At 52.6% G+C, this 14,143-nt stretch overlaps 1 protein-coding gene across 3 annotated transcripts in view; it reads right to left on the reverse strand.

The window, feature by feature from the left end:
• The window catches only part of scml4 (Scm polycomb group protein like 4), a 185,906-nt gene that overhangs the window by 22,043 nt on the left and 149,720 nt on the right, over positions 1-14,143 (reverse strand). For all 3 annotated transcript variants that reach the window (XM_072499955.1, XM_072499953.1, XM_072499954.1), the window contains one exon: positions 1,304-1,570. In XM_072499955.1, the coding sequence (XP_072356056.1) occupies positions 1,304-1,570 (267 nt within the window). The remainder of the gene's footprint in view (positions 1-1,303; positions 1,571-14,143) is intronic.

Here is a 14,143-nt window from a genome sequence, read left to right on the forward strand (position 1 = left end):
ACTTATAAAAGCTTTAACAGTCCACTTTTATGTTACTTTCAAGTTTTTTTCTCATACTCTATTTCTCTCTTCTTAATCAATCTCTTTGCTGAATTCTGAACTGCTCACTATCCTCAGGCTTGCTACTTTTTCGAGCAACTTTATATGACTCTGCTTTGGATCTAATACTATCCTTCGTTTATTTTGTAACCCACGGTTAGGCCGTTTTTTGTGTGTTTCTACATCAGAAAAGAATGTATAACTGTTGCACGTCATACATTTGTTCCTTAAATATTCGCCATTGCCCATCCACCGTCATTCCTTTGAGTTAAGTCGCCCAATCCATCTTAGCCAACTCACGTCTTATATCTTTGTAATTTCATTGGTTTTGATTTAGGTCCCTGGTTTCTAGATTCTCCCACAAGAGGAACATCCACTCCATATCTACTCTGTCGAGACCCCTCAGGATCTTTAATGGTTTCACTCAAGTCACTTCTTACTCTTCTAAAATGCAGTGGATATAAGCCTAGCCTGAGCACGCACCACATGAGCCAATCAGGAATCAGTAACATCGCTAAACATGCATATGGGTTGTGGTTTGGGAAGAGTTCAAAATGTACCAGCTGTGAGTTACCAGGCACACGCTGAATCTGAAACTGAAGACTGCTGGTCAGCTGAAATGAGAAGACTGGAGGACTCCAAACAGAGAGAGAGAGGAAATCCAATGTCGCCTCACAACCCTAGGCTGAATCTGGAAACAAGAACTGTGCTAAACCAGTAAAGTCGCTGCTTAGTTTTGTTAAGTGTATCATTTATTACTTAATAAATGTTTCCTGAATTACATCACTAAATTGTCTCCTATTGCCTGAATAGTTAAAGTCTCAAAAGAACAAATGAATACTGAGTAAGTGGATTTAGAGGTTAGACACCCCCCTCAAAAACTAACAGCAATGACCGGAGGAATTAGGGGGAAGATATAGATCTGGAAAGCTCAAGACATTTTCAACCATCTAGTTTCAGGGTGTGCCATCCACAGTTTTTGAGCTGGTTTGGCATATTGTATAAATGCAGGGAGACAGAGAGAAAGAAACACAAAAGAGGATGAAGGTTACATGGGAAGAGAAAAGAATGAAGAGGAAAACACTCCCATTGGTTTGCTATTTCTTAGAATCACAAGGTACAATATGGAAAGCGGCCATTCAGCCCATTATGCCAGTACTGATTTAGCGGTGCCCAGAATCTCTACTTCAAAAAACTGTCACACTGTTACCACCAAAACTTAAATACAATATCTAAAAAAGGTAGTGGCTCGCATGAAATGTACCTGTATTACTGCTTCCTTTCACGTCATAAGAGCCTCCTCCTCCACCTGGGCTGGATGAGAGCCTCCGCAAGCCTGATGAAGGGGGCCCATTGGAAGACTGATAGGATGAGCGGTAGTTATAGGAGATGGTCCCTGTACTCCTGTACTCTCCAGAATTACGCCTTGATGGACTAGTGGGGTTCATCGAGTGGATGGGAGAATCCAACAAATCCGCACCATATCTGTTTTCTACAGCTCCAATGAGATCATCCTCTGGCATCACAGTTTCTGCAGTGAATAATTATAGAAAGGACATTATACCAAGGGCTTATAATTATACATACACTTTTTAATTAGTCAATATCCTGCGGCACTGCACAAATATCAAACACTTATCCATTCTCTTTTTGTCCGGTAGTTTTTAATAGAATACTGGACATCCTAATTATCTCCCATAATAGATAATCTATTTTATCTTTTTGTGTTTGGACGGTGAACAGAAGCAGGAATAGACTATATGGTCCCTTGAACCTGCTCTGCTATTCAATTAAATCATGGCTAATCTTTAGCTTCAACTTCACTTTCCTTCCCGCCCATTCCCTGTACCTCTTGATTTTCTGAGAGAATAAAAATCTACCTATATCAACCTTAAGCATATTCAGTGTCGGCACATCCATAACCCTCAAGGCTAGCAAATTCCAAAGATTCACTGCCCTTTTTTACTCCTCATCTCAGGACTCGATGATCCTGAGAAATGCCCCATGCTCTATTTTCCCCAGTTAGCCTCTCAGTATCTACCTTGACAGTCCTCGTCAGAATAATGTATGGGCGTGATTTAATGGGAAAGTTTCTAAATGCAGTAGCAAGCAGGAACTGCCGCGAGCTTCCCGATGCTCGGCCCAGCAAGGCCGTCACCGGTATCAAACGTTATTTGGATTACATATCGAGGCCCCACGGACTTCATGTCGCAAATAATGGTCCCGCCGGCTGATTCGCCGGGACCGTGATCATCAGCTCCCCGCTAATGAGGGAGAACAGCACTTAAACTGCTCCTGCTACACCAGCCCCACACAGCTCAATGCCATGCCACCAAGACCAGCCCCATGGTTCAGGGCAGCCAGAGCCGCCTGGGAGGAAGTGGCAGCAGCCTTCAGCTCGGACGTGTCACCAGGAGGACCAGCACCCACTGCCGTAAGAAGGTCAATATCCTTCACCAGGCCGCACGGGTGGGTTGGCGCCACCACACCACCCCACCCACCCCTCCCCCCCACGAGCATGCACCTGGCACCGTCCCTGCCCAGCACTGTACTGGCCCTGGCCCATCCACCATGCCCAGCAGTGCAGCCCATGCCACCACCCCCCATACTCCCGATCCCATCCTCCCCGCAACCACCCCACCCCCGCGATGAAAGACACGTGGGGCTCTGTGTCCCCAATGGAGAAGTTGGTCCACAAAAGACAGGAGAGAGCGCAGATAGGGGGTGGGGTGCAGGACATCAGAGTCCTCACTCCCTACGACGAACAGGCCCTGCAGGTCATGGGGGTAGCCGAGGACAGATCGGTCACCGATGTTGACATTTGGCACTCGCCGCAGAGGTGAGGCTCCATCGGGTCCCACCCAAATGACCTGTCACAAAAGAGTTGTTAATGCCATACAGAAAGACCCGTCCCTCCCACTAACCACATGTCCATCCTCCCTCCCATCCCATCCAGGGTGGTCCCTTCTCCCCCGCCTCCCATGGGGACCCCTTGGAGGGGAACTCCGGCGCAGCTGTCATCCCACCCCTCCACCAGTGCAGAGACACACATCTCGGTGAGCAACAGTAGTGGTCAGGCTTCTGGGGCACAATCTGGTGAGCACCTCACTGTTGCTGATGTACATCAGGTGGAGGCAGGAACACCCAGACAAGACAGAAGTCGGAGGTCTGCTGGATCCCAGGACCCAGCTGGGTCCCAGCCTGGTGCTGAGCCTCTGGACCAGGTTTACCCAGAGTTGATGCAGTCGAAAGGCTGCGGCCTGGACATTCAGAGGGGGATGTCAGCGACACATGAGCAGGTCCATAGCCAATTGGGGGAGTCCCAGAGGCTACAGGCGATAGCGCCAGCAATGCGTGGCACCGAGGCCACAACTGCCTGGATGGCGACCGCAGGTGAGGGCCTGGCGCACGACGTCAGCAGCATGAATGGAGCTGTCCAAGGCGTCACACAGTCAGTGACGGCCATGGCTGATAACCACGGCAGCATGTGCCAGTCACTGAAAGATGTGTCTCAGTCCCAGGTGGACTTTGATAAGGTGCGCGGAGCATGTCCCAGTCTTAGGTGTACATTGCCAAGGCCCTCCAGAGCATGTCCCGGTTGCTGGGGGAGGAGTCCCAGTCACAGATCGATAATGTTGGGGTGCTCCAAAGCATGTCGCAGTCACTGAGGAGCATCACTGAGGGCGTTGACACAATGCTGCATTGGGAGCGGCCAGGGCTGGTAGTGCCAGGTGACGCAGGGGCTCGATCCATTTGCCCCTCCATCCCGAGGTGAAAATCAGGGCCCTATGGGTACCAAACAGAAGGAGTTGGGTGCCAACCCGGGGCCACCCTATGACGCGGTGACAGTGGCCACCAGCTCCCCTGAGGCCCACTGCCCTGACAATAGCATGTTTCGATGCCTGTACCTGGAATTGGGTTGCACGGCGGGGCATGTGCCAGTGGCAGGTGGGCCGGGACCCCCCGGTCCCAGGGTCCCCAGAGGATGCCCACCAGGGGCAGCAAAGGCCATGGCAGGAGTCTGCCTTCACCTCCAATGTGCATCCTGGTGCCACACCTAGGCGCTGCAGTGGAGCATAGAATGCTGAGCAGGTCGAGGATCGCTGAGCGAGAACTGGGGTAGGGTGGTTGGGGGTAAGGGGGGAGGGTGCGATGTGGAAGGGTGGGGAAGGGGGAAGGTGGGATGGCATCATCGCGGGTTGGGGCAGTTGGGGGACACACATGCACAGCATTTTAAAATGTTCACACTGGAGAAATATGGCGCCTCTGGCACTTTGTCCCATAATGCCGGCTGACCACCAATCCCCTGCCCCAGCCCGCCCCCCCCCCCCTTCCCCCCCCCCCCAGCCCCCTTACCCAGGACACCACCTGCAGGTGATGGGTGTGAGCGAGCACTCAGCAGACAGACAGGAGTCAGACCATGGCCTAGATTGAGGAGCGCCAGCTCTCAGCGGGTTATCAGCACCTCTGAGTGACCCGCTGACAGTGCCGACTCCATTACCCTGGAGTGATGTTACACAGACCCTGGGAGGGTGGAACAGGGTGGGGAGGGGGGAGGGACTGAGGGAGAGGCGGAGAAGGGAGGGGTGGAGGGGGATAGAGATGGGGAGGGGGGAGGGGAAAGAGGAAGAAGGGAATGGGGTGGGATGACGGACGAGGCCGCATTCTATGTGAAGCCGGAGAGGGTGAAGGCTTCCCTGGGCCTCAGGGCTTGCCAGACCTTCACCGCTGCCACCTGTCCTCCATCCTCCGGCTGGTCCTCCGGGCCTGCCCCTGGCTCGTCCTCCAGCCCCTCCTGGTCTGGCGCCTCCTCCGAGTTAGCCACTGGAGTGATATGTATATATGCTGGTATTTAAAGAGTTAACAACTACACCATAGTGTAAGATGGCAGCACTCGATTCATGTATAAATAAGTGATCTCAAAGGATCTTGGTCCTCTTCGAACCAGGAGTGAGTAGACAGCAGTTAGAGAGAGAGAGAGTTATAGCATAGTTAATACTTATAGTTAAATATAGTTAATACTTATTCTGATTTACTTTATCATCAGTGACAGTTCTGTAAGAGTGAATAAACTCATTTCACCATTAGTACTTAATTCGTTATGCATTAAACCTATTTGCTTTGAATTGAAGATTGGTAGTTTCATTGAAATCTAACATCACCATTCTGGAAGTGAAGCAAAGAGTAACGACATACTACAAACAAATAATATAACAGCTACATATTCTTCCCGATCCACCTCCAACATGTCGCCCTGCTGCTGTGCCAAGTTGTGGAGGGCATAGCAGACCACCACAAAGTGGGCGACCCTCCCCCCGCGTGGGGGGGGGGTGTACTGCAGCATGCCACCAGAACGGTCAAGGCAAGGAACTGCATTTTCAGGAATCCGATGCACCGTTTAATGACAGTCCGGATGGCTCATGGCCTGGTTGTATCGGGTGTCCATATTGGTTACTGACTTCCGCACTGGCCAGGTCCTCAGTAGGTTCCCCTTATCCCCCAAGAGAAAACCGGCCATCCTGGGGTGGTCCTAGAAGAGGACAGGGATGACCGACTGCCCCAGGATGTAGCTGTCCTGAACACACCCTGGGAAGCGTGCACACCCGTGCATGATATTGTGGTGGTGGTCCCACACAAGTTGGACGTTCAGGGAGTGGAACCTATGGAAAACATCCTATCGGGCTGCATCACAGCCTGGTACGGCAACTGCTCGGCCCAAGACCGCAAGAGGCTTCAGAGAGTCATGAACACCGCCCAGTCCATCACACGAACCTGCCTCCCATCCATTGACTCCATCTACACCTCCCGCTGCCTGGGGAAAGCGGGCAGAATAATCAAAGACCCCTCCCACCCGGCTTACTCACTCTTCCAACTTCTTCCATCGGGCAGGAGATACAGAAGTCTGAGAACACGCATGAACAGACTCAAAACTGTTGCCAGACTCCTAAACGACCCTCTTATGGACTGACCTGATTAACACGGCACCCTGGCATGCTTCACCCGATGCCGGTGTTTATGTAGTTACATTGTGTACCTTGTGTTGCCCTAATATGTATTTTCTTTTTACTTTATTTTATTTTCATGTACTTAATAATCTGTTTGAGCTGCTCGCAGAAAAATACTTTTCACTGTACCTCGGTACACGTGACAATAAACAAATCCAATCCCATTGATGTCGGTCACCCACTGATAGCCCAGTGAGTGCAAGGAGACATGCATGCCATCCACTTCCCCCGGACCTGGGGCACCCTGGCGATGGCTGAGAATCCTGCTGCCCGGGTATCTTGTTAGGCCTTGTCCAGGCCAACGTTTATATGGTTAGCTGCCCAGGCAAACAGAGCATCTGTGACTTCACAGCCCCACAGGCAGGGGCTGATGTTGTCCCCGTAATGGGTAAACAAGATCCAGGATGTGTCCAGGAGGACCCACAGGCACTGGGACACCAGCCCCCCACCCCCCACCCAACCCATAGGCGGCCCACCCTGACCGAGGATGGCCCCCCAGGGGTTCCCCCATTCCCACTAACTGTCTCACTCTAGTATGTAGATGTACCAGGAAGTGCTCCCACAATGGGCGTTAGACCTCGCAAGGCGTGACGAGCTGGCTTGATCCCAGAAGAGGGATCTCTCAACATCCGCGTCGCATGGCTTCTCAGACAGAGAGGATAGAGGTGGGTGTGCTTCATGTGGGTGTGTGGAGCTGTGTCACTGGAGGTCTGAGGGTGTGAGTATGTGTGAGGGGAGATGTGGAGTTGGGCGTGGTTGTGTGTGGGGAATTACCAATTTGCTTTTCCACTGCTTGATGAGCAGTGTTCACACACATGCAAAGAAGCGATGTTGTCTTGAAATCAAAACTTTAATTTAAAAATCTGGGGCGGGATCCTCTGTCCCACCAGCCGGCCAATGGGGTTTCCCATTCATGAGAAATGAGCAATTTATGTTGTTTTTACATGTTGTTTTTACATGAATAAACTCTGGTTAACAAAGAAGATGTCAACAATAGTGCTTGATGGGAAATAAGATGTCAAGTGGAGTTTTGTGTAAGGGCCCAGGTTGTTGTAACTGTGAACGTGACTGACCTTCGGGAATGAACAGGATCTACAATAACAGGATGCAGGTGCAGACGGGGGCCTCATCCTACATCATTTTTAATTGACGGTTCAAGGGTGTACCAGGAGCTAACTGAAACCACTGCTAGGCGAAGCAAGGGGGAAGCCAAAGTGAACATAACAAGTCCAAATAAGGAATCACTGATAAGGAAACGGCCATCGGGGCAGAGAGTGGGGTGTGTTTCTCAGAGATTGTATATAAAAAAACCATGCTGTGTTAATTCTGTGTGTCTGCTACTGTTGACAAGCGGCACCCGTTCTTGCAAGATCGATTGACTAAAATACTTCTTCAGAATTTGACTACGTGTAAATTATTATTAAGTGAGCGGTGTTTCTCACAATTGGGGGCTCATCCGGGATCATCTTCATTGATCAAGGGGGGCGGCTCAAGAGGAACCGAGAAGACGCGTCCCGTTATTTAAACGGTCTCGTACTTCGTCTTGAGTAGTTACCCACGGTCAACTGAGCACGTTCCTAGGGTAGTCATTCTGAAGAAGCAAATAACGGAGTATAGTGGCAAACACGCTGTGAGTGAAAGTCAGGCAACTCTGTGCACGGAGCAAGGTAAGAAAAACGACTTTTAAGTATTACCTTGTTGACTTGGGTTCGTATCTAGACATCCGTATACGTATATGGGCGGATTGATGATATAAGGACTCTGGAGTTTATATCTAGACATCCGTATAAGTGTATGGGCGGATTGATGATATAAGGACTCTGGAGTTTATATCTAGACATTCGTATAAGTATATGGGCGGATTGATGATATAAGGACTCTGGAGTTTATATCTAGACATCCGTATAAGTGTATGGGCGGATTGATGATATAAAGACTCTGGAGTTTATATCTAGACATCCGTATAAGTATATGGGCGGATTGATGATATAAGGACTCTGGAGTTTATATCTAGACATCCGTATAAGTATATTGGCGGATTGATGATATAAAGACTCTGGAGTTTATATCTAGACATCCGTATAAGTGTATGGGCGGATTGATGATATAAGGACTCTGGAGTTTATATCTAGACATCCGTATAAGTATATGGGGGGATTGATGATATAAGGACTCTGGAGTTTATATCTAGACATCCGTATAAGTATATGGGGGGATTGATGATATAAGGACTCTGGAGTTTATATCTAGACATCCATATAAGTTTATGGGCGGATTGATGATATAAGGACTTTCAGGATTGTGATTGTTTTGACGGACCAGTCATAACTAGACACTTTACTTAGAAATAAGTGAAAGTTGATTACATTACAATGGGAAGTAAAAACTCGAAACAAGGGGATGGCGTCGATAAGAAAATCCCTAAGGATATCCCACCAGAAAGTCCATTGCGTCGGATGTTAGTGAATTGGGATTTTGAAAGTTGTACAAAAAATAAGGACAGGAAAACAATGATAAAATGTTGTTGCTTCATATGGATAAAAGAAGCAATCTGTAAACCCTCAGTCTTTTGGCCGAAATACAGTTCGGACGAAGATTGGGTGTGCCAAATTTTGAATATATATGTCAATGATAAAAAAACCCTGTTCCGATAAAGAAGTAAGTTACGCGAGTTGTTGGCTTCCCAGCAGGAACGCCACCCGGATATATCCATTAATCCCACAGGGCGAAGACGTTCCCACCGCCCCTCTTAAACAATGGGACGTCCAAGATAATTTGCCAATTCCCTTATAAGAAAAAGACAAACGACGATGACTCGCCAAATGACCAACAAATGAATAAAGGCAAATCAGAGAAAGTCTGATCTCTCTCTCTCTCTCTCTCTCTCTCTCTGTCTGTCTCTGTCTCCCTCTGTCTCTCTCTCTCTCTGTATCTCTCTCCCTGTCTCTCAGAGAAATCAGAGAAATCAGAAAAAGGAGAGAATAAAATGCAATTAAGATCCGCGAAAGGGCAGGAAGAGGAAACAGAAATAACAAAAATGAACCCCCTTCGGGAAGTCCCTATTGGGGAGAGGGATGTAGGATTTGTAAATTCTCCTTTAAATTCAGGAGAAGTCAAAGCATTCAAAAAAAGAGATGAAGACGTTAATGGAAGACCCCTTAGGACTGGCAGAACAATTCGATCAGTTCTTAGGTCCTAATATATACACATGGACTGAATTAATGTCCATTATGAGTATCCTATTCACGGGGGAAGAAAGGGGTATGATTAGAAGAGCAGGCATGCGACTGTGGGAGAATAAACACCCGCCAGGGGTTTTGTAAGGGCCACAAAAAATCCAGCACGAGTTTTAAGGATACAAAGTAATAACATTTATTTACTATAACATATATACATAACAGTAGCAGTAACTTCCCTTGCTACATACTCCTTCCAGCTGGTTCCTGAACTGGCCAGCTTTATTTATACTAGGAGTTTACTAGTGGTTTCTCTGCCCCCCTCATTGGGGAAGCTCATACTCCCACAGGATTGTGGGATAGTCATTAGTCCCCAGCCAATGGTAAGTAGGCAGGTTATAACAAGGGGGAAGCGAGACAGAGAGAGAGAGAGAGAGAGACCGAGAGAGACAAAGACAGAGAGAGAGACAGAGAGAGAGAGAGACAGAGAGATACAGAGACAGAGAGAGAGACAGGGAGAGAGATACAGAGAGAGAGACACAGAGAGACAGAGACAGACAGAGAGAGACAGACAGAGAGAGAGATAGAGAGAGAAAGAGACAGAGAGAGATACTGAGAGAGAGAGAGAGAGAGACAGGGAGAGAGATACAGAGAGAGAGACAGAGACAGAGAGAGAGAGAGACAGAGAGAGAGAGACAGAGACAGAGAGAGAGAGATACAGAGACAGAGAGAGAGACAGACAGGGAGAGAGAGACAGAGAGCGATACATAGACAGAGAGAGATACAGAGAAAGAGTGAGAGACACAGAGAGATACAGAGACAGAGAGAGAGAGAGGCAGGGAGAGAGATACACAGAGAGAGAGACAGAGACAGAGAGAGAGAGAGACAGCAAGAGAGAGAGACAGAGAGAGACACAGAGAGAGAGACCGAGAGAGACAAAGACAGAGAGAGAGTCAGAGAGAGAGAGAGACAGAGAGATACAGAGACAGAGAGAGAGACAGGGAGAGATATAAAGAGAGAGCGAGAGAGACAGAGACAGACAGAGAGAGAGACAGAGAGAGAGAGAGAGAGACAGAGAGAGAAAGAGACAGAGAGAGATACTGAGAGAGAGACAGAGACAGAGACAGAGACAAAGAGAGGGACAGAGAGAGAGAGAGACAGGGAGAGAGATGCAGAGAAAGAGAGAGACAGAGACAGAGAGAGAGAGAGACAGAGAGAGAGACAGAGACAGAGGGAGAGAGGTACAGAGACGGGGGCAATGGTCAGGGCAGACGGGCTAGACATGGGCGGGTGGCTGTCCACCGTTACCGGCTGGGCCAGCGGGCACAGGACAGGCTGATAGACGCCCGCTTCACTGACTAGATGGGCGTGGGAATCGGGTAGTATGGCCACAGACCGCACACCATGGCAACAGCCGACCACCCACATCCCCCACCCATCCACCCACCCAGCACCCTCACCCCCCTCCCCAACCCCACCCACCCCACTCGCATGCACACCACACCCCCATTGCCGATCCACCTGCGGCACAACGGGCCGGGCTCACACAGTTGCGGGCGGACGCGTGTCTATTGCAGGCCATGGAGGATGATGACAACCCGCCCTGCGATGAGCTCCTGGCTCCACATCGTTGGACGATGTCTGACCCATGGCCACAGTACCACCATCCACCCGGACCATCCCTGCATGCGGCTGTGACACTGCAGCGCACGGTCCCGTCCTCTGCCCAGGGGGATGTTGATGTCGGCCCAGGGGGAAGGGGGCAGACTCACCTGGGATTGTGGTAAGACCACCCCTCACACACACTTGCGCTCAATGTACATGACACCCCCGCACGCTTGGACAGAGCACAAAGGCAGCTTCTGTAGGTGTAACATTGACTTTAATAACGAAAGCAGTTCATGCACGTGCCCTAGCCCCTAAAACTCATCTGTGCCCTGCACCCATGCCAACTTACTCAGTGTCTAATTGTTTGGCCTTACGGGCCCTTTGACTACGCCTAGGTGTTTCCCCAAACGGTACAGCAGAACTGGAGGTGGACTCCTGTGATTCCTGCCCTCTGACACGGGATCCCTTTGGCGGCCGTTTCCTGGGGCGTCCTGGCCTAGATGGGCCAGGCTGCGGCCCGTGCGACTGGGATGGCGAGCTGCCAGCCTGTCCTGCCGTTGCCCACCCGATGCACCTGGGACGGAAGGGGGGGACCCGAGGTGTTGATGTGTTCCGGGACCTCCCCTACACTGGGGCCCGGAACGGGCCCCAGCACCTCCTCCTCCCTCGGGGTGCCCGATGGCCCCCAGGCCTCTACATGGGTGGGGGATGCGAACGGACTGGCCATCCGACGCCCCCCCGACATCTGGCGCTGCCAGTCCTGGAGGCCCGTGCTGGTATCGACAGGGGTCTGCAGGTTTGCAGCCATGGAGCTCAGGGAGTTGGCAATCCCTGTCTGTGTCTGGGCGACGCCGTCTCGCGCATGGGCAATGGTGCCGATGCCCTCAGCGATGGCCTGCAGAGACTGGGCCATGCCCTGTAGAGACTGGGCCATGGCCTGCTGAGACTGGGCGATGGCCTGCTGAGACTGTGCCACGGAGTTGAGCCCCTCTGCCATCTGCCTCTGGCGCTGGCTCATGGCCTCCTGTGGGAGGGCAGCCATGTCCTGGGCCACAGACGCCGCCTGCACGGAAAGCCCCAGGCCTCGAAAACCGCTCCCCATGTCTGACACCGTCACACCCATTGCCTCCACCGCGGACGCCACCCGTGCGGTGTCGGCCTGGGTGGCACACATGACCGGCACCACTCCCAGCTCCTGGATGCGGGTGGACTCCTCCACCTGCGACTGCAGCCGCCGCAAGCTGGCCGTCACCCTCTTCGCTCGTCCCAGGTTCGGTGGTTGCATCGGACCTATGGGTGGGTGTGGTAACTCCAGGAACCCGGGATCCATCTGGGCGGCAGACCCCTCTGCTGCTCCTACCTCCACCTGCTGTACCGGGACGGCTGTGTTGTGCGCACCAGTGAGTGTACCAGACGCCTCATCACTAAAGTGCCCAACCGAGGTGAGCGTCTCTGCGATGGTGGAGGGTGTTGGTGACAGCAGTGGCGTTGTGTCGTGCGCATCGTTCGACTCTGAGTCCATGGCACCTTGGGGTGGCGGTCCGTCTCCACCCATCCAATCTGTGTCACTGTCCTATATTTCGGTTTCCTGGGTAGGGGTGTCCTGGGTTGTGGTTTTGCGGCTCGGCTGTGACGGGGGCCTGTGGCTGCCCCTCTCGTCGCTGGGTGGCACACGACTGCGTCGCCGCACCCGCATGAGACGGGGGCGTTGTCTCCCTGTTGCTCCAGGTCTCTCCGTCTCCCATGGTCTCCGAGGGGCATCACGCGGGTGTCGCGTGTCAGAGGGTCCGTGTCTCTCCGTCTCCCGTGGTCTCCGAGAGGCATCATGCGGGCGTCGCGTGCCAGAGGGTCCGGGTCTCCCGTGGTCTCCGCGGGGCATCATGCGGGCATCGCGTGCCAGAGGGTCCGGGTCTCTCCGTCTCCCATGGTCTCCGAGGGGCATCATGCGGGCGGTCTACATCTGCGGGAATGGGTGTCTCGATGTTTGCTCCTGTGATACACAATGAAGCATGCATGGTTAGACACGCAGGCGGTGATCAGGTGATATGGGGGAGGGGGAGGGGGGATATGGGGGAGGGGAGATATGGGGGAGGGGGGATATGGGGAGGGGGATATGGGGGAGGGGGGATATGGGGGATATGGGGAGGGTGGATATGGGGGATATGGGGATATGGGGGAGGGGGGTATGGGGAGGGGGGATATGGGGAGGGGGGATACGGGGAGGGGGGATATGGAGGAGGGGGGATATGGTGAGGTGGATATGGGGGGATATGGGGGAGGGGGGATATGGGGAGGGGGATATGGGGGATGGGGGATATGGGGAGGGGGATATGTGTGAGGGGGATATGGGGATATGGGGAGGGGGATATGGGGAGGGGGATATGGGGAGGGAGGATATGGGGGAGGGAGGATATGGTGGTGGGGGGATATGGGAGATATGGGGAGGGGGATATGAGGGAGGGGGATATGGGGGATAGGGGGAGGGGGATATGGGGGAGGGGGGATATGGGGAAGGGGGGATATGGGGGATATGGGGAGGGGGAGAAGGGGGATATGGGGGAGGGGGGATATGGGGGGGATATGGGGGCTATGGGGAGGGGGAATATGGGGGAGGATGGATATGGGGAGGGGGAGGGGGATATGGGGAATATGGGGAGGGGGGATATGGGGAGGGGGGATATGGGAGGGAGGATATGGTGGAATATGGGGGAGGGGGGATATGGGGGAGGGGCGATATTGGGGATATGGGGGGTGGGGGATATGGGGAGGGGGGATATGGGGGATATGGGGAGGGCGGATATGGGGGATATGGGGAGGGGAGATTTTGGGGGATATGGGGAGGGGATATAGGGATATGGGGGATATGGGGAGGGGGATATGGGGGATATGGGGAGGGGGATATGGTGGATTTGGGGGAGGGGGGATATGGGGGAGGGGGGATATGGATATCGGGCAGGGAGGGGGGGCTCGCCCTGGCTGCCCTGACGAGGTTGTTCACCTTCTTGTGGCACTGGGTGCCTGTCCGTGGTGTCAGAGCCACAGCGCTGACGGCCTCTGCCACTTCCCTCCACAGACGCCGGCTGTGGCGTGGGGCGACTCTGCGGCCGTGTCCGGGATACAGGGCCTCCCTCCTCTGCTCCACTGCATCCAGGAGCGCCTCGATATCGCGGGACGGGAACCTCGGGGCTGAGTGGCCGGCGGCCATCCGGTCGGGTGTTCCGGTCGGGTCTTCTGGTCGGGTGGGGGGAGCAGCGCGTCTTTTGAGCCGTCACGCCGTTGCTAGCCCTTTCCGGGCCGGAGACTTAGCGACGTTTG

Source organism: Scyliorhinus torazame, chromosome 4 (genome assembly GCF_047496885.1).
Source record: "Scyliorhinus torazame isolate Kashiwa2021f chromosome 4, sScyTor2.1, whole genome shotgun sequence".
NCBI classification, from domain to species: Eukaryota; Metazoa; Chordata; class Chondrichthyes; order Carcharhiniformes; family Scyliorhinidae; genus Scyliorhinus; species Scyliorhinus torazame.